A 21411-nucleotide genomic window follows, 5' to 3' on the forward strand; every position below is an offset into this window, starting at 1 on the left:
TCTGAAAGAAACATTTGTTTGATGTTCTTTTGAGGAGCTGAAACCATCGCCAGAGTTGTTTAGTATCCAATTGCACTCTTCAAAGTCTGGAGAGCAGCTTATTTTCCAGTGTTGATTGAAGTTTTAGAACCTGTTTTAGGAAGGAGATAACCCAGAGCAAGCCTTTGGTAGAGTGAAGTGTATGCAAGCATAATCTTGTCATTTTTATTAACTGTTTTAGTGTTACTGTGTAAATACATCCTGCCATATCCAGAAGATGCCTCTCCCAGCCCTCTGAACATAACTCACTCTGTCGATCTTTTGATTTAAACACATATAAATTTAAGATGGCAGCACAGGTCCGTTCAAAGAGTTAACTTGTTATGGAACAAAATCTGCTGAGGCACCAAGCAGCCTCGTGCTCAGCTGTAAAGGCACTCAGCAGAGCTGATCCTGTGACAGGAATGACCTGCCTGGGGTTGTGAGGTGCTTCAGTTTTATCTCCAAGCAATGTATTTGTACTGTATCTAGTTAGCAAAAGGAGAAAATGAGAATAAAAATGTAAAGTGGGGATGAGCCATTGAAGCATAGAAGCAAAAGGATTTCAGAAGGAGCAGTAGAAGTCTGTAGGCTTTAGGCAGAGATGCCCTTGGCAACTTATGAAGCATGTGCTGTCTCCTCCCCTAGATTAAAGAAGTACATGAAAATGATCGTGTACAGCAGTCAAGCCATCATACCTGCTAACACTACGGATATAGTAAACTTCAATTTAGAATTAAGCAAAGAATCTAATGACAGTAATCATGTACAAGCTTCCATTTACTGTATCTAAATTGCCCAGAGTTCAACAGGATAGCTTGCATTCACTTAGATGTAAGTAGTGCAGACTAAAACAACCAGTTTCTCTTGTGTGTGTCAGCAGGACTAATGAAATAAGGAGCGGACTGTGGCTGGGGGGTCACCACAGGGCGTCAGGCACGTGGATTATTTGCTGCTGCTGTGAGAACAGTATTTCTTCCGCTGTTAACTAACCAGGAGTTGTTCAGAGGCATAGGTGGGTTCCTTCTGCTGCCTGTGCCAAGGGCCAAGGAGGCTATAGATTGAGATTTTGATGTCCCACTAAACCAACATGTTAGCTGTGAGCTGTATTTAAGCTCATGCTAAAACTCAATAGTGAAAGGTGTCTGGAATGGTGCTCCCTTGGCCCTTAGTTGACATACTTTTGAGACAGCAAGTGCCAAACTGGTGCCAAGGCAAGGGCAGTGGGAAAATGAGTTTGGAGAGGCATTGCTGGTTGCAGAGGCTTACTGCCCTCAGAGGAGTTTCCCTGAACACCTCAAAGCTCTGGAAGTGCTTGGCTTTCATTTCAAAGCTGAAGTTCACCCGTGCAGCTGCAACAACTGTGCTCCCCTTCACTGATTTCACAATTGCAGGAAGGGGATGATGGAGCCGTTAGGATCGTACCTTGTCTTAATTACCAGTAATAAAACACTTGCTACAGGTTAGATTGGCTGGCTTTGGTGTGCTGCCTTTACAGCTGCAAACATTGTACCTAGAAGTAGAGCTTGATACTGTGGCGTTCCCGTTGAGGTTGGCTTTGTTCTCCTCTTTCTCTGCACTGGCTAATTGATGTGAAATTCATTCCCATCCGTTTGTCTGCTGAGGCTCGGTCTAGCTGAGACAAATCCCCGTCCTGTGCTTTGTTTGTGAACACACTGTGACTTGGAGCTGAGCAAAATTGATATGCTGTTGGCTTGAGAAACTGCTGCAGAAGCCGGCCAAGCTGGCAGCGGTTACCCAAGCAAAGCACGGAAGATTTAAGAGGCAGGGTTAGTGCACTGGGGCTATTTTTATGCTGTTTTTATTAAATACTTCAGAGACAGGGGAAATGCATCTTCTCAAGTAACTTCTGCAACAACTGTTGTGTGTTTGAATTGCACGGAGTGAGTACCCTGCTGTCTGATTGCACTGGGCAAGACTACTGCTGCAGTGCTTTCCCATGCAAAATTATTCGTGTTGGTCTGAGTCTTTCGCTGCCTAATGAAATAGTCATACGGGAAGTGCTTTGGGAAAGCTCAATCTGTGGCTCTTAATGCTTCTGCTGTGTTATTTAAAGATGCAGACACATGTTGATGTAAAGTAACAGCTGTGCAGGCTGTTTTCAACCTGTATGGGTGATAGCCAAGCTGCACAGAGAGTTGGGGATTGTAAGTTCAGTTGCTTTATCACTAAGTCATTATTATTATTATTTTTTGAGGAAGACCTGGGAAGCAAGTTGACTTTGTGGCTGTATAGCTGTCTTAAATACATATAACAAGACATCCTGAAGATTTTAATTTGCCTGGTTTCAGCCATGAATAAAATCTTGTTTTAAATGTAAGTTTCTTAGTGATGCATTTTGTTAGATGGTAAGCATGTCGAGATTCTTCTTGCTTCCACGTCAGGTTGTGTGTTAGTGCAGAGAGGGTCCCTGTCACCCTGTGCTTAGGGGATAAGATGCTGCAAGGTTGCAGCCATTTCTTGGGTGGAACGTGTCAGCTTTTTAATAGTGCACGATTACAATGCAGAGCCATTTAAGGCACTAATTGGAAAATATTGTATCCATTTAGAATTGCAGAGAAAATATATAGGTAAGCAGAGTGTAATTACCCAGAATGGAGTTGGCCCAAGACTTGAAATCCATACTCCTGCAAATAGCACGAGGACATTTTTAATGACTGGAGGATGATCAGGCTTCAGTTTCTTGCCTTGTCCAAAAGGTGATGTGTTCACAGCACAACCAACCATCCAGTGCTGCAGGAAGGGACTGATTGCACCGTGCTGCAGTACTACCGTGCTCACACAATGGGCAGCCCAGTTCCTCCTGAACCATTGGGTTTCCTTCATTGGACTCAACCAAGATCAGCAACAGTAAAATGAAGTGCTTGCCTGGAGACAAGTGCAAACCAAAGCATTGCAGCCATTGATCTGTAACGTGTTAGGTATGGAAAGGATAGAAATGCCTTTATTTTGCACAACAGTCACACAGAAATTGGAATTGTGTCATTAGAATCTTGTTTCTATCCTGCACGTGTAGATAATCAGTTGTTATACTTATTGCCATAAAGTGCTTCTTTCTTCAGAAATAGACACCAGGCACAAGGAAGCTGGCATCACTTGTCCAACTGCAATCCTCATTCTGAAGTAATTACCAGGCTGGAGTTGAGCTAGGGATGCTAAAGATGAATTACAGATCTTTCCATGTTTACAAATTCTTTCGTAAATGGTGCTTTTTCCCTCTCTTGGACGTTGATTGTGGTGCTGAGTGTGAGAACATAAATCACTGAATGGCCCACCGATGTCATCGGTGCTTCCACGGAAAGTCACTGTCAGAGAATTCATTCTAATTCAAGGTTAATCGGTGTAACGTTAAAATTATGTGTTACAAAAATTAATTACTTGCTGGGTCAAAAAGTGTGTTAAAAAAAGCTTAATGCTTTGTGTGTGTGAGACAGCATGTCCTCCCCTAAAAATGATGTTCTGCCTGTGCTGCCGTGCTGAAGGATGCCCAGTGGGAGATGGGTGAGCTTCCGCTGCAGGTATCTTCTGCCTCTCCTGCAGGTCTGGCACTGTGATTGGGAAATTGGCTCTCGGTCCCAATTAGTAGATAAATGAGTTGCTCACCTTGTTCACCACTGCTGCGTCAAGAGATTTATAGGCAGGCATGGGCTGATGGAGCTGATTCCATCCGTGGAGGGCTGTGGGTGTTTTATGAGGCGTCCTGGAAGCCACTGATTGGTGTGACAGCGTCACTGGTTGGGGAGTGAGCTGGAGAGCTTTCCAAGGACTTTGTGCTATATGCTGTGCTCAGTCAAGAGGGACTGACACCAACAGGAAACAAAAAAGAGGCTTGAGAAGTCAGGGTTTGTAGGAAGAGGATGGGAAGATGGATGGCTGCAGGGCTGGGAGAGGCTGGAGGTGCGGAAGCAGCATCCAGGTGGCAGAGAGGTGGCTGCAGGTGTTACCTGCTCACTGTCAGCCTTGTGTCCCAGCAGAGGCAGGATGGGGTTCAGATCTGCCTGAGGAACAAGCTGCTGGGGACCTGCAGTGCAAGTGGCAGCACTGAAAGCCTCCTCCTTGCAGTGCGAGTCTTCCCTCCTAGAAAAGTCAGTGGTGTCAAAATCCCAAATCTACAGAGGACCACAGATCACAATGTGGCTCTTGCTTTTTATGCTTTGCTGCTTTTTACCCCCTCAAAGTCCTTACTGACTTAGGAGTTTGGTGCTGACTGAATGAAGAGTTGATCCTTGCGTCGCTTCCACCATTGCCATCATTATTCTGTAGGTCTGGATCCGGAGCACTGGGATGCTTTGTAGTGATATTACCATATTTCTGTTATTGGTACTTAGTAATACATAGCATAATTACAGTTCTCCCTGCTTTTTTTTTGACTAGTTTTGTTACTTTTCTCTTGGATGTTGCAGGGCAGGGCTCTGCTCCACTGGGCATGCGACAGAGGACACAAGGAGCTCGTTTCAGTACTGCTGCAGCACGCTGCTGACGTTAACAGCCAGGTAAGAAAGGAATGAAAACAGAACTTGTGTGCTGTCTGTTTTGTGGCCTCCTAACCGAGTGTTTCATACAGCTGAATTCTTCCAAAAGTTCCTTTGCAGCATTAATCAGACACCCAAAAGTGTCTGAGCTGAAGGGGGAGCAGTGTGGGGATGGTGCAGCACACCAGGCTTGGAGCTGTCCTGGTTCAGCAGCAGCTCAACAAGTAGTTCCTTCTGGACAGCAAGCTGGAAGCTCCCCATGCTCACAACTCAGTGCTCCTAGTTTTGTCAGCTCGCTGTAATGAAGGGCTGACCTGTGTAATTGTGATTGTGTTCGGAAATAATCGTTCAACATATTTCTGTCAAACACTGATTGACTGCTCTTTACCAGCGTGGCTTTTATAGGCTTTGTTCTGCTGCCCAGTTTGGACACGGATGCACTCCTTTTGATAACTTTGCTAGCTCTTAGCAGCGAGATGGCTTCATCAGCCTTCCCTGGTGCTGTAGGAATTTGTGCTAAGTGGACCTTCAGCATGGCATGCCCTGTTGTCAACCCAGAGCCAGCTTCCAGCAAAGCTAGAAAGCAATGTGCCAGATGTGTTTGGGAAGAGCTTTCCTTTAAATGAAATGGAGCTGCCCATCCTCTTCACCCTGACAGCACCTCCTGGTGCAGTTTGGAACACTGTGCTGCAGCGGAGTTCAGAGAATTCACTTTTTTGGGTATTTATCTCATTTCTTTGGAGGCAAAGTGTGACTCTTTAGAAGAGAAGGCTGAAGGGAGAATCATCTTAGTTTTCTTCAAACTTTAATTTTCCGTTAAATTCTCCCTCTTCTTTTTTCTTGATGTATTGCACGTTTTCTAACCAGTTTATTTTTGGACAGTAACAAAAGGTTAATAATGGCCATAAAAAAAAAAATCAATCTTTGATTTATTTTTTTTTTCCACCAAGGTAATAAAGGAGAATTTTTATAAAGGTCCTGCTTTGCACGTAGGTGTGTTCCCAGGGAAGGCAGGCACATTTTTATTCTCAGCCATGTATAAGTTGCAATAACGTTTTGAGACTTTGTGACCTCGTGTTTATTTCTTTTTTATTATTATTATTATTTTTGACTTTTACCCTCTGAGAATTCACATCCAGAGAAAGGGACAGAAAGAGTTTTTGAAGAGGAGCCTAAAGAAAAAAGGGAGAGGGGAAAACTTTGGCTTCCTAACCGGCCATAAACACTGCAGTGTCTGCTATTACACATTACCAAATGCACTGTCAGTTAATGTGAGGGCTATAAAGAACTGTGGCTTTAAGTGTAAGGGGATCTCTGGTGACTTGAAGCAGTGGTGCTATTATTCAAGCCTGTAGGTGTGCCTTGCTCACTGTTTACTGCCTTACTTTAGCTCACCCGTAGCGGTGCTTGTCTTGTGGAAGCACTTGCAGCCTCTGGATCTGGATCTATTACTCTTTGTTGTTAAGCAGACAGCTTGGAGCAGGAGGAGAGGTTGCCTGGCACCACTCATTCTCATAGCATAGCTCCAAGCAGCTCCTGTTCTGGGAATAACCACACTCTCCTGGACTGCAGTGATGGAGTGCCACTGCTTTTTGTTTTAAATGGTGGTACTGCAGCTTCAAAAGGATGGTTCATTAATGTCACTGAAAAACTGCAGCCATTGAGTTCTCTGATTGTTCATAATTAGCTCTAATAGCACATTTGACAAGTGGTAACCGATTGCCATGGGCAAAGGGATACAGAAAGGCAACAGGCTTCTCTTCTCGTTGAAAAGGGGCGTTTATGCAATTGAATTACCTAAATCTTCAGAGCCAGAGGCCATTTCCAAGTGGGTGGTGGTGCGGTGTTTTGGAGCCCTGCTGGAAATATCCAGAGCTGGGGATCAGGCTGGAAACAGGCTCCTGAGACTGCAGCTCTGCTTGCTTAAAATGTAGGCATTTAATTGAGTGGTAAAAGGAAGGGGGAGCATATTCATAACACAGCAGTTACGAAGTGGCTCAGGCAGCATGATGGTAATATCAATTTCTAGCTTTAAAACAGATGAAGGCATGCATAAGTTTTCCTTGCAGAAGGTCAAGCAACAAAGGAAAACCTTTTCCCCTGTTGGAGTGTCAGTTATGATAGTTTTTCCCGCAGTGTTTGCCCTGGCCTTGGAAAGGAGGTTTGTGTGTGTGGGGGGGGGGGGAGTCATTGAATGCAGGATGTGCAGAATGGTACCCCAGCTTTGTGCTGCCCTGCAGCTGTGCATCCTCTGTGTTCCCTGTGCTGTTTTAAGAAGGATGAAGGGCATCGTACTCTAATAACTGTCCTCTGAGAGGAAGAATGGCAAGTAGTATCTTGTAACACCAAAGCAGTAAACTCAAGGCTTGTCCCAGCCTTGCTGTCCCTCCTTCACATCATCGTGCAGTTCAAGTCATCAGCTTACCAACATTATGGAAGTAATTTATATATGGAAAATAGTACTCTAATCTAGCTACTTTGGGATGATCCAAGTTATAACTGACCTGTTTCTTTGTTTGCTGACCTCAGTAAAGGCGCAGGTCACTGTATGAAGACTTCACACCTGTTATCAGTAAGTTTTCCAGTCACCCATGGGCCCTCGGGGGCTTGGGAAGGAAACTTGAGAAGCGAAGCTGGAAATCAGCAGCTTGGGAAGTTTGTTGCCAGTCCGTGTGAATTTTGTTGTATTCATTCGTGCTCACCTGTAATTTCACTGAAAGTCACTGAGTGTCCCGTGCTGTCTGCAGTGAGGGCTGGTTGCTCTCTGGTGCCTGTGTGGATGTTGCATCTGTGTCTTCTAATTCACACCGGGCAGCACAGCTGCCTGAAGTCTATTTGGTTTCCTTTAAGACTCTCACGAGGAGTGTGGCTGCTTCCTCAGCCTGTCTTTTTTCTCAGTCCCCTGCCACAAACCCCAGCAGACAGCAGCTCTCCATCTGCATGCTAACATGCTTCTGAGTCACAGAGCTCCTGGAGCCCAGGATGGGGAGTAGCTGTCCCCTTGTAATACCTTCACGTCCTCATTGGGAAAAAAATATCTTTTCAAATGGAGACAATACAAACATAATAAATGGAAGGGGAGGGTTCATCTCCCTCATGACTCAATCCTTCTCAAACAACATTATTATTGACTGGCCTATTGGTTGCCAAAAAGGAAAATCAATTGTACTAGAGGTAGTTGCTGGGCCACAGATCATGGTACTAACCCAGCAGAGACAGGTTGATTTTTATCAACTGTCCAAAGACTAATTTCCACCATTAGCTAAAAATGAAGTAGAAATTACAGATGTGTTGAAGATTGCTAAGATTGGTGGCCAGTTGGTTTGGTTTTGTTTGCATGGCCTTTTTGTTTTCCTGCCTGACTCTCTAAGGATTGTGTGTGTAAGGTAAAAAGAAGCCAGAGGTGTGCGTATCACTGTATGTTTTCTTTTTAACTGTATTTATTCAGATTTCACGGCCAAAAAAAAAAAGGGAACTGCCTCAGCATCTGCATGGGGCTCATGCCAGCATGCATCTATCCCTCCCCTGCCTGTTTCTCTGCAGCTGAGAGAGGTGTTGAAATCAGTGCGGGCATCTTGGTGGTTCTTTATCAAGAGGGACAGGTCCCGTGCTGCACTTTCACAGCTTTCCACTGACTGTGGAAGGTGTACGTGCCCATGCAGCCCACTGGCTTTGCTGCAAGTCCATCCATGCAGACACACCTGTAGCTGAGACGCCAGCCATCAAAATACTCTGCTGTTAGGACCGTTCTCTAAACCTCATCGAAATGGAAAGGAAAATATCTTGAGCTGTGCGCTCTTTTATGTCCCCAGTATAAGTTTTCCTTTAAATATGCTGAAAGCTTGGCTGATGAAGGCATGAGGACCCTCTCCTGGAGCTGCAGATTGCTGTGGAGGTTTGGCATAGTTGTGCTGTCAGCGAGCAGGCACTGCAGGTTCTGCTGACCTGACTGTTGCTGCAGTGGGAAGGCGCAATGGCAAACGGATGAAGAAACTAAACAAAGATGAAAGGCAAAGCAGTGAGTAATGAGAGCAGAATTATTAACCACAATAGTTTCCTTCTTTCCTTACAGCCCCCAGTCCCTATCTCAGTATTTCTGTAGTCGGCTTTGCCAAGGAGATCTCAGAAGACTGCAGGCTTATACCCCTTCAGTCTTGACATTGTTGCCAATGGGTGTGAAATCCATTAGCCAAAAGAAAGGAAAGATCTGCTTAGTGACAGAGGGTAGCTTTCTACATTAAAGCATTGACATGGTGCCAGTCACACAGTTATTAGAAGTGGCACAGCTCCATGTCTCTCCTGCGGGTCTCTCTGTGGAATGTAGATTGGCAGCAGGTTGAATGTTAAATGGTCACCACTCAGCAGATGCTGATTTTACCTACTGGGAGAAAAGTCCCTTTCAGCAGAAGCATCTGCAAAATATTTGCGGCTCTAAATATATGCTGAGGGATGCGGACACTCATCCCTGGATTGCTCTTCAGCTTCTGAAGACACCTCAGGTCTCAGCAGCACAAGCTATGTATTGTAAGGACAAGAAGAAGTTTCCTTCTGCCTGTGCACGCTGATTTTTTGTTGCGTTGTCTCTTCGCATCTTCCAGCTTGACATGTACAGCCTTTGTTTCTTCTGCTCCCCGTAGACATATGAATCATTGCTTCACTGCTGGTGCAGCAAAGCAGTTGGCACCTCTGCTCAGGCAGCGTGTGCAGCATTGCCTGCAAAGCAGGCTGAGACAACTGAGTGCTTCTGTGTGGTTCCAGTGGTCATTTCAGGACCCACACAGTCCTTTCAGCCTCACCGTGCAAAACCAGCATTTGAAAAAGTGAAATCCAAGAGCTAGTCCTGAAGAGCTAGCAGTAGTCCCCACTATTCTACCCTCAAAATCGAAAGCTGCTCTCGGGGTAATCAGAATGCACTGATTAAATCCAGGGGCAGCAGCACGTTTCCGTGAGTTGCTGTGAGGCTGTGTGGCACGTGGGCATCACCCTGTTCCTGTACAGGGGCAGGCACTCAGCAGGGCCAACACTGATGTGTGATGGCTGCAAGCCCTGAGTGCTCATAGGGACAGCCAGCAGCAGTTAGCCATGAGGTGGGTGTGCGTGGCACTGTGTTGCAGAGCTGAAAGAGATATCTTATTCCTTAGTGTGTGTCTGTGTCTTTGCAGATGCAGGAATCAGCTTTACCTCCAGTGCTTCCCTGGGAGGACGTGGGATGGTCCCAAGCCCCTTTGTCCCAGGATCATCTTTAAATAAGCACGTGTTAAAGTACCTGTAATTTGTGAAGGCATTGTTGGAAATGTTTTAGCCGGTCATTAAGGTGTTTGGTTAGCTGCACAAACAGGATACTGCTGGTAGCCAAGCTGGTTTTTTCAGGTGAGTGCATCATGTAGGAATGGTCTGTAGCCTTGCCTCATTTCCTATATCCCAGGCTGTGCTGGAGGGTCAACCTTTGCCAAGCATCCAACTACTCTTTGCTCAGGAGAGGTGGTTCCTGGAGCATTTGTTTTCAGCTTTCCCTCTTTTGAAGGAGCTAAATTCCACCAGTGACCTTCTCCCTGAGGTCTTTTCAACGTGCAGAAGTCTGATGTTGCTTCTCAAAAGGAATTTTGTACTCAGGTGTTGTCAGTAGTCTCTTCCTGTTTGGTTAATAAAATTAATTCTTGGCTCATCATTTGGGCATCTTGAATTTGCAGGCTTTGATGCAATAGTTTTTTTAAATAAGAACGACTTTAATCCAGCACTTTGAATGCTGGGACAGTAATTCTTTGATGTCGTCATTAAAGATTTTAAGTAAGATTTTTTTCACTGATTCATGCCTGTTGCTTGGCTTCATGGGCTGTAAGTGGCAAAACAGCCCTCGACGTGTCAAAGCTCATTTAGGAGGTTGTGATCTCTGAACTTCTGTGTTTATTTTCTGCACCCATGATGATAGCTGTCAGTGCAGGATTCTTTCTAGCATAGTAGCGTGTCTCTCCAGCAGCAGGAATGGTGAACAATGAGGGGACCAAACAGGATGAGAGTAAGTGATTTTTTTAATATATTTACCTGAAATCTGTGGCTTGGAGGCTCCTGCTCCGCTTCTATTTTCTCTGTGCTCCTGGGTTTTTCTTTGGTAAATTTCTCTCTTACCTATTTGGATCCCAACCTTCTATGCTGGAGTGGTTCTGTGGTTTAGCCATGCATTTGATTTGCACTTGCCACAACCATTTCATGTGATGTCCATCATTCCAGTGTCGTGAGAAGCGGTCATTGTTTCCACACTTGGCTTTTCTGTCCCACTGTTGACTTTATCGGGCCTCCTTGAGCCCTTTTGATCACTTTTTTCACGCTGAGAAGTTTAATTGTAAATTACTCGTTTAATTGTATCCCGCTTGGAAGCTGTGCAGTAACTTTGTACCTCCTTGAATTGTTTCTAGTCCTTCCATAGAATCATGAAGATTTGAATAGGCCACTAAGATCATCTAGTCCAACCACCAACTCATCCATGTTTTCTTTCAGATGTAGCTCTTCTCTGTGCCCCGGCTGTAAGTGCAGTGTGACATTTCACAAAGCAATATAATGGCACTTTCTCACTCCTTGTCTTTGTTTTAGTGCCTCCTTTGTTAATACAGAGCTGGTGGTACCACAGACAAATTGCACAAATCCCTTGGAATGACCACCAGCAATTGTGTGCATTCGCCTTTTATTCCTATTCAGCCTTTACCCTTGTAATCAGCTCAGCTTGGCTGGAGTTGATCTCCCTGTCCTAAGAAAGGTTTCTCACAAAATGAAGGCCTGAACGCAGGTGAAGCTGGAAGGTGCTTTGAAGCTTTCTGCTGCATTTGTTCTCAGGTCAGGACCTGGCTATCTGCAGGCTGAGTTCCAGCGCTTGAGAAATTGGTAAACTTCCATCATCTAAATCTGTTTCTCCTGTTCCAGCCAATTAAACATTAAAATGAGCGTGACAAATAAGTGTTCATTTCTGGGTCAATAACTCCGTAGTATGTCTGTGACATGACTGGCTGAGACAATCCATTTCAGTACAGTCCTGGGCAACCCGACATCTTCAAGTATGTAATTGCTTTTATACAGAAAGAGAAGTAATAAGGATAATGTAGCTATCAGGCCTCGACTCACTAGTTCAAAAACTTCCCCTTGCCAATCAAATTTCTTTGATATTCAACCCGTTTTAGTCTCATTCCAAAGGCATTCTTGTGCTGTCAGAAAATATTCGAGTTGATAGATGTGTTTTCTGCAGTGCTAGATGTTACCTTCTTGAAGGCGCCTGGATTTGTCCACCTGCCAATTAACTATCTGTAGGAAGAGAGCTCAGTGGTTCCCTCGTCCCTTCCCCTATTATATATATATTTTCTCAGCACTATTAGATTATTAAATGCTTAATGACTATTCCATTCCTGCTAACTATACTTTTGATGAGCTGCCGCAATAAAACTTTGGAACGGCGAAGCGCGTGTCTGGTTCCTTTATAGGAAGGGCACATTTGGGGAGCTGAAGTAATGGGGGATAAAACTCAATTAATGAATAGAAATAAAAAGAAGTAAATGAGGTAATCAAACTCAGAGAAATTAGTATTGGCAGGTTCTGAGTGATGCTTTCGGATGAGCAATCTTTCAGAATCCTTCCTTGTATGCCGCTGCCGTCTCTTTATTTATTATTAAAATAACATGATCCATGAGGCGCTCGGGGTGACTCCTAGCCTAGCTAATTCTAATTAATCCAGTCAGGGAGAGCAGCAGGGTAAGTGGAGCAGTCTATCGGATTGAAATTCATAACTTAATTGAGGTCAAAGTCCCGGGTTGGGAGAACAAAAGTCTTTCGCTGGGACCAGGCAGATCAATAGCAATAAATATCTGGCTTGGATACAAGGAGCTTATAGTGACGGATTATCTGACACTGGTCAGAGGTCTTGGTCTTGTTAAGGGCAGCGTCCTGTGGCATGTACAGGGTAGGGTTGACTTTTGTCAGCGTTTCTCCAAAACCCTGAGGAACCCATAAGGGGCAGAAGGGAGCCCATGAAGGAGCCCACGTGAGTCGTGCTGAAACTTGGATTCGGTTCCTCCAGGTGCGGCTCTCTCGGAAGCGGCACAAGGGCACGTGTCGCATTAGTGCTGACGGAGGTTGGATGAAGTTGCTCGGGCTTACAGGAACCTGGAGCTAAATCACAGCTTGTCCAGAGAAAGACCTTTAGGATGGGCGAGCTGAGCTGTACGCCAAGCCTGTATTTATAGCGTGTTTACGGAAGAGCAGAGGGGAAAGTTGGAAGAGGGAAGTGTAAATAAGCACCAAAGTGGATCTGTCGTGTTAGAGAAGCCAGCAGAAATGGGGACTCGCCTGTTCCTCCCTCATCTGAGCTGCAAGATGTCCCCTTTGTGTATGGTCTGTATGTGCTGGTGACGACTGGGTCCCCCTCCCTACCCACGGCTCTGCGGGGTGACTGTGAGCACTGACCACGGCCTGATCCCAGGGGTACCAGCATGGCCCTCACCTGTGACCTGTGGCACTGTGGCTGCTCTGCCCTGTTCGTGGGCACCGCAATGCTCATCAGCCTCAGAATCTTCTCTGAACTGTGAGGCAGGTAGGTACTTCAGCTGGTGTTCAGTATTAAAATGCTATCTTCACCCAGTCCGTTTGTTATTAATGCAATATTTATGCAGATCCAACTATTCTGCTCATATCCTCTTTGTAGAGGACAAATATTGCTGTGGTCAGCAGTCGGTACATCTCTGATGGATGTTGTTCTGCCAATGTACTTCAGCACGGCTTGGAAGTGAGATGGAAAGTGCAGCTCGGGCGCAGCCAGTGCCTACGTGCTGTGATCCCTCCTCCCTGTTAATGCTGGGTAGGGCTAGAGCACCTGTTAATACCTGGCTTGCCAAAAACCAGAAGATGGCTTCATCTCCACTTCCCTAGTCTGGTTTTTTGAGTAATTTATGTTGCACCTTTCACGCTGGTATAGAAACCAACAGAGAAATACATGCATGCCTTCGCAATGAGCAGTTGGTTGTGCCGTGCAAGTGCTGAGCACACAGAACTTTGAAATGGGTATTTCCCTGTAACTGGAATCATAGCTCTGATAAGGTTTTGAAGCAAAAATTCAAAGTATGAATATTACAATTCTTTTTTCTCAGCATAGAAACGCACCCGTAATGCAGACCTGCTGTTTGAAATGTTCCAAACCAGCAACCGAAGTACTTGGAGGGCTTTTGCTGAGCTGCAGCCCTCTGGCAGCTGGTGGTAGAGGCAGGCTCGATTTATTTATCTGGGAGAAAAATTGCTGGGCTTATATTTTTTGCATTTGGACAATTATCAGGATCCATCCGTTTGGAGGCGTGTATGTTATCAAACAAAATGCAGTGCTGGCTGTCCCAGTCTGCAGAAACCCCCCCCCCCATTGCTTTGGTGAGGAAGTTCCCTTGATGGCTGCATTAAGAATTGAGTTCAGGTTTCTAATTCTCTGCTTTCGCTACAGAATCCTGCGTGACCTTGAACAAGTCACTCGATTTCTTTCCATCTTGTTTTCCCATTTGGGAAATGATGGGGCAAATAATGGTTTTTTATCTCACGGATATAACGAGATTATAAAAATATGGTAGTTCTAAGACCCTGAGAAAACGGATCGAATGAAATTAAACAGATCCCGCAGTCCAGATGAAATGAGATGAAACGAGCATGAAACTATTAGGGAGAGAAATGTTTCTTTATCTTCTACAAATAAAAATGCAAAGTGATTAAGTGGCTCTTTTCTAGCTATTAGCAATAACAACCCTGGCCAGCTGACTTTTGCCACCCTTGAAAATTAATTTGCGGGGTACAGTCTCAAATTTAGTACGCTTCCAATAAATACCCCTAAAAATGTTGTCACCTCCTCCGTGCGTGGTGTAAGTGCTGTGATCATACTGCAATTACTCGCCCTAAACTGAGAAGTGGCTGCTCTAAGTGAGATGCTCTAACGGAACGCTTTGCAAATTTATTTGAATTGATTTTTATTTTATTGGGTTTTTTTTTTTTTTTGCCTTTTGCAGTATTCCCTTTTTTTTTTTTTTTTTATTGTACACCCAGCAGTATATTTGGAAAGAAAGGGGAAGGAATGGGAATGGTGCTAAAGGTTATTGTTACCCAGGCTGGTTTCGGAGGTCTGGTTGACAGCATGCATGTGTCCCCAGCAGCCCTGGCTGGCATGCAGACCGCCAGGGAAGGGCTGGCACGGGGATGGAGCTGGGGCTGTAGGTGGCTGTGTGTACACAGAGAGGAGGAAAGCCCCATTTGTCGAGCTGTTTCCCTGCCCTGACTTGGTGCTCAGTGAGAAATGTCACCCTTTCAGCTGGGCACTGAAAACAAGGTAGTGATTAATGAACAGAAAGGAAAACAGAAAGGAGCGAGCTGTGAGTGGCTGGCTTTCTGCAACACCGAGAAGCATTTCAGAAAGCAATAGGCTGCAGAAGAGGCTCGCTAGGTGCCAGCCAGACTCAGCCAGGGGCAGGGTTACCTGCCTGCAGGAAATTTCAGCTGCTGCTGCTGCTTTCTTCTTTTCTTTCTGAACTCAAGTTTTAATCACAGCCGCACTCAGATGAGATCTGAGGCTGACACCAGGTCTGCAGGAGTTGTCCCGTTGCCTTCTGTGTGTTGCCCTATTCCCCATGATGCTGTCAGGATATTTCCGAGCGATGCTCACCGATTACATGGCAATTTGCCTTCTGAAGCAGTGTGAAATTGAGCATTGCTCTTTAAATTCCAGTGGTCAGACTCACAAGAGCCGTGTGAAGTTAGGGCTCAGCAATTGCAGGTGATCGATTTTTCATAGCTTGATAACCGAGCCCGTTGTTGTTGAACAACAGGAGGTGATCGTGGGCACCCGCACCTCCAGCCCTAATTGCACAGCAAGGAGGTTAATGCCGAGCATGGAGGCATTTAGATCTGAATGTTTCACAGCAGCTGAAAAGTCTGGGAGCTGTGGTGGCTTCTGCTCGTTAATTTTTCTCCTTGAATGGAAAAGTTCAGCATGGATGTGGTCAGCTGCACTCATCGGCTGGTAAGATACAACTTGCTAAACCACAGCAGCTCGGGGTCATCAGTCTTTACGTTGTGGTTTATGAATGTGTATCTGTTAGAGTCTAAAACTAAAGATGATGTGAAGTAGAGTGGATGTGGGAAGCATTCATTTTGACCCGTGTGACATCATCTTCTTTCTCTTTTTTTGTCTCAGTCAGCTCATGTGGCTCCCTTGTGCCCGTGTATGTATTAATATGGATCAGCTCTCTGAATTCACCTAAGAAAAACTACTCAAAATCACAGAGAAACTATGAGAAACACAGACAGGCACGTCGATAGGTTGGTTTTGCCCTGAGCTCCTTGTTACAGCAGTGCCAGTCGAGGCATCAGGCGAGAGCAAGCACTGTCCTTATCCCAAAGAGTTCCTCTTGGCACCAAATGCAGTGCGACAGGTAGGGCAGTGGGAAGGGTTGAGAGAATGGAAGTAAGAGAGGGGGAAAAAGATCAGCAGAAAAATGGCATTCTTGGCTCAGCGCTTCCCCAGGCGGTGCCAACAGTGACACTGAGTCATGGCAGGGTCCTCTTACAGTGAGGGCTTTAAAGCTGGTAAGGTGTCATTACCAAGGGCTTCTGATGAAGGGTAAACGTGTGAGTTCCCTTCTGAAATCAATGGGACTTTTATCTACACGTATCTCCGGGCTGAATGCATCCCTCCCTTGGTCCAGTGTTGGTTTTTATCGAGTCCACTGGGAGATAAATCCGGTGATGGGGAAAAAATGGGGGACTTTTCATAGAGGAAAAGAGAAAATTGATTCATTTGCATAGGAATGTATCACAGCTGTACCCCGTGCAGAAAATGTGTCCTCGTGGGACAGGGTGATTTAACAGGCTGCAGGATTATTCCTACATCTGAGCCGACAGTGGCACTCGTGGTGGCCCTGCCTCTCTTCAGGGATGCTGCTCTCTGCCTTGTGCCCAGCTGCTCTCCAGGGGGGGGTCATCGTCCACTTCAACATCTGAGTTTGTGCTCCTAAACAGAGCGTGCCTTTGCGATATTCCCCAGCTGGGGAATTGCCCAGCTTGGCTCGCCAGCTGCAACCCATCATATTTGATGTGACTGCTTGTTAGCTCCTGCAGCAGCATCCCCTGCATCACCGAGTAGCATACAAAGACCCACCACCATGTTTTTCAGACGATGTCCAGGTATCATTGTAAAAGCAGCCTTTTAGAATCACAGAATCATTAAGGTCAAAAAAGACTTCTAAGATCATCAGGTCCAACCATCTGCCAGTATCACCCACTAAACCACATCTCTCAGTGCCACGTCTACAAACGCACCATGTTATTTTCCTTACATCCTCACCACCTGCTGCCTACAGCTCCAGTATCCGATGTTCCTGCATCCACTCTTCGGGTGTCCTCCCAGTTCCACGTTGGCTGTGGTTAAAAGCAGCGAGGTGCATTGCTTTCCCTAAAAACACCTTTTAACACCTAGGAAAGAGAGTAATGCGGTGAAGGTTTGATCTTTAACACCGAGGGTTTCATTTTGCTGCAAAAAAAATCATCGTAATTCCTAAGCAGTGCTTAAGATTGAGATTCAGAAGGTTTCAAAAAGGCATCGGTTAAAGCAGCCCACGGTGTGATAGCCAGAGAGTGGATCTTTCAGATGTCGGAGCGTTCCCTGGAGGCTGGCATTATTAATATCTGCCTTATGACAAGGTGGCTGTGCTGATGCCAGGTTTTTTTCCTAGCCAACGTGATTAATTTTTCTTTCCCTTTTCTCAATATCTCAGAGCCAGATGCCTCTAAATGTCCTCATAGGGGTGTATGGCCGTTCTTAACCGCTCTTCCTTCTCCCCCACCCTTTCCAACTAATTCATATAATGGCTGCAGAGATGTGTTTTGTACAGTCACAAAAGGCAGAACTTTGAAAGCATCCGAAGATGACGGATTTGATGCGTGCAGATCCGGCCTCCTGGACATCCGTGGTCTGTTGTGAGCTCAGTGCCAGGTAGCCTGTCAGTAAGGTTTTCCTTTAAGAGTGTGCTTATTTGCCTATCACTTTACAAATTGCCTACACACAGAGCTGATGAAATGTAGGTGTTTCTGCTGGAGGGGAGGGATGGCAGTGGGTGTTGAATGGGCATTTTGGAGAAAGCAAGGCGAGCTGTGACTGAGGCATGCGTTATCTATGGGAAGCACCATGGATCTTCAGGCACTGATTGATTTTAAAGACTTCCAAACTGTGTGTCATTGGTCCTCAGTTCTCCTTTGAAGTTCTTGTTTGAAACTGTGGCTACACAGGCTCGCTGCCCAGAAGCCCTTAGCAAACTGTACAGGGGTGGTTTCCTCTCCATGAGCTCATCCTTGTCCCACATCTATCCATCAGTTTCCTCTAGATAACAGATTTGTGCAACGTCTGTATATATCCTCACCTGTATCACCTGCATTCACTTGGATTTCAGGGCTTTTTTCCTGGAGGAAACCCCAGAAGCAGAACAGTTAATGGCAGTGGGTTGGAACGATTTGGAAAACAACTAGCACCGCTTTATTTGTCCATTCAATTGAATTATATGCCGCTGTGTAAGCATGCTGACCCACAGATGTAAATTGCTCCACCCTACCCATTCCCCTCCTTAATTCTTTCAAACTAATGGAGCTGTTGGGGCTGTTGACTGCGGAGAGAGAGGAAAAAAGGGCTGGGAATGAAGGAGAGCAGCCCAGCCCCATACAAACCTGTCCCTTCGGTGCAATGTCTGAGTGTCACAGCTGCACTCTCTGTGCCGTGATCTTTGTTGCCATTAAGCTGATTATACCCACTGACGGGTTCATCCAACTAATCCTGCAAGGCTGCAACTGGTTGCTTTATATCGAAGCCCCGTTTTTATTTATTTTTTTATAAGAAATAAAAGTCAGTTTGGCTTCGGTGGGCTCTCAAAATGGGTCAGGCTGTGACGGGGACCCACTTTGTAATGTTTGCTTGGTTAATACAGGAAAATAGGGCACATTAACGTGCTCCACGCATTAAGGGATGCACAATTTGGGAGAGGGCTGCGTGCATTAGGGCTGCACAGTGGCTGCAGGTCGGGGTGGGTGTGCTGGGGTTGGCCATACTCCCGCTGTACCTCTTATGCTGGGTTTGGGTTTGGAAGGGGGAAAATAAAAAGGCATTTCTTTGCATTTATGACTAACACACTTACGGAAGGAGGTGTTTTCTGATGCATTCTGGAAGTCAAATTTCCTGCCCGAGTTTTGTTAAATTAAAGATTCTAGGATCTAAATCAGGAGCAACTGAAGAAAAATAAGGACCAGAAATAGCTTTAATTCTGCTGCTGAGCACTGAGTGTCGATAAAGTCAGTAGGGTTGGAAAACCATGGCTTTCTGCAGGATACTGTATCTTCTAAAAGCTGTTTCTTCAGATGTACGCATGCAGCACTCACGCAGACCTCTAGAATAGGATAGAATAGAATCAGCAAATAGAATCACCAAGGTTGGAAAAGACCGACAAGATCATCCAGTCCAACCGTCCACCCATCACCAATAGTTCTCTCTAAACCAAGTCCCTCAACTCTCCTCTAACTTCTGATTGTATGGAATTCAGGCTGCCCAGAGCTGTGGGTGCCCCATCCCTGGAGGTGCCCCAGGCCATGGATGGGCCCTGGGCAGCCTGAGCTGGGGGGCAGCCAGCCCACAGCAGGGGTTGGAGCTCAGCGACCCAACAGGAGCCGTTTTATGATTCTGGGAATTGTTTTCTGCTTGAGCCTTCACTTAGGTTGCCCTAATGTCAAATATATGACTGAAGTACTGTTAAATAAAATTGATAAAATTCCTCTTTTTTTTTTTTTGCTGCCAAGATAAGCAGTCCTTTGGTTTTGTTTTCTTAGGTTTTGGCTTAGGTGAGGGCAGATCGCATTAGAAGAGGGAAGACCTTGTGTGGCAAGGGACAGCATGTCCTAATGGTCACAGCACAGCACGAGGAGCTGAGCATCCTGAAGCTAATCCTACTGTGGGCTGCATTCCTTGCTTGACCTTGAGCCACCAGTCCGGGATGGATGGGGGGGGGGGTGAGTGTTGTGTATGTCTCAGTGTCTGTAACCTGGCAGTATTACGTGCATATATCCCCAGGCCTTGCCTAGATTAATAAATCAATATTTGGGAAGTAAGCCTCGATAAATGCTAACCGTGTTAGTACGTGTAGGTGAGCCTTGTGCTGGGCTGCACCGTGCTGAGGGCCCTCAGCCAGGGCTGCACGGCGGGGAGAGACCGTGGTGGGTTGTGCCATCCTCCTCGGGTCTGCCAGGAGCACACATCTGCAGGGAGGGCTGGAATACAACTTTTCCACTTAACATGCTCCCCCATCACCCACTGTCAGCAATGAGATTAAATTCTGTGCGACTGCAGAGGACGTCGCATGATTAAAATCCTCTTTTAGAAATTAATATGTACCATCTCTCAGTCGCGCTGTGCCTCTTCTCGGGGAAGGGTATTGTCTCCTGAGCACTCAAGGTGTGAGAAGCCACCAAGGGAAGCTGTCTATCTTGGAATTTTATGCTGGAGCACAGTTGCTCCGCTGACAGCTCCAGCTGCATAAGAAAACTTGGAGAGCGGTCACTTTAAAAGGAAGGGGACAATTCATCTCCTTTAAAAACAGAAGTCTTGGTTTTTATCTGTTCATTTTTCCCTGGCGCAGGCATAGGAGTTCACAACGATGTGTATTTCAGGAGGGAAGCAATCTGATCTGGGGGAATGGCTTTCCGTTGGGGTGTGTATGTAAAGCCATGGCGTTATTTGCTCTGTATGTTCACATGGCATTGGAGTTTAAGAAGAACTTGTTGGGCACTGCCCTGAGTGCCCACACACAGCTCTTCCACTCCTATCACCAAAGCTCCCAGCGAGTATCCTGAACTGCAAGGGACCCGTATTGATCACCGAGTCCTCCTCAGTCCTGCTCTGCTCCCAAAAGCTGAATTCAGTGTGCAGAAAGGGAACACGGGTCTTCACAGGTACGCGTTGGCTGGTGCAGGTGCACAGGATAAGGGCTCTGGATTGGAAGGACTGCAGGGATCGGAAGGGCTGAAGCGTGTGCCCCCTGACCCGCCCTTCTCCCCACGCTGGAGCTGACCCTTCCAGCAGCTCCCTGCTGCTTTTCCTCAAGGAAAATCAAGAATCCGGGGACGTTCACAGGCGTGCTAGCTGAAGGCAGGCACGCCGTTTCCAAAACTGAATCTGGCTTTTAGCGGGAGGGTTGATTTAGGTCAGAATTAATGCAAACACTTGTGTAGACCATTTAGCGTTTAGTTTATGGACCTGTTAAGGCAGCAGGATAATCCCTTTAGATTACCCGTGTAATTCCTAGTGAATATTTATTTTAAAGTGACTTCTGTGCCCTCAGTCATTAGCGGAGGTTAGTAATGCATCTCACAGCTGCCAGCCTCAATGCAGCCGCATTCGCCACGGGGAAGGCTTTCTCCTTTTGTTTCCTATCTTCTTTTTGTCTTCTTTAAACCAGCTCTTGGTTTAATCCCCACCCTGGAGCTCACCTCGGGGTGCAGCCCCACTGAGCTGAGCTGGGCTCGGGCAGCCCTCGAGCCCGGACTGCTGTGCCACGATCACGTCGGTGTGGGCTGGGGCGAGGACGGCGCGGGCTGCGGGTTCAAGGACGCGCTGCCGCTTTAATGTGCGCAGACATGCTCCCGCTCGCGCGCTGATTGGCAAGGTTAACTCGGAGAGGCTGCAGCTTTTTAAACTGATTTGATTAGACCCGCTACTTTATCCCATTCCCTCTCCCCCACCCCCTGGGCCCCCCACCTCCTGATCCTTTTAACGCAGCCCTTCGGGGGGCTTTTCCCCCCTTTTTCCGATTTTCCTGCTAAATTTTGACGTATCGTAAAGTAGATTATGTGGCCCTAAAGG

General features: G+C 46.2%; 1 protein-coding gene across 1 annotated transcript in view; it reads left to right on the top strand.

The window, feature by feature from the left end:
- The window catches only part of ACBD6 (acyl-CoA binding domain containing 6), a 63356-nt gene that overhangs the window by 29596 nt on the left and 12349 nt on the right, over nt 1-21411 (top strand). The window contains exon 6 of the mRNA XM_065744721.1: nt 4443-4532. Coding sequence (XP_065600793.1) covers nt 4443-4532 — 90 coding nt within the window. The remainder of the gene's footprint in view (nt 1-4442; nt 4533-21411) is intronic.

Source organism: Cyrtonyx montezumae, unplaced genomic scaffold (genome assembly GCF_038088225.1).
Source record: "Cyrtonyx montezumae isolate F1298 unplaced genomic scaffold, pur_monq_1.0 scaffold_1, whole genome shotgun sequence".
Classification (NCBI taxonomy): Eukaryota; Metazoa; Chordata; class Aves; order Galliformes; family Odontophoridae; genus Cyrtonyx; species Cyrtonyx montezumae.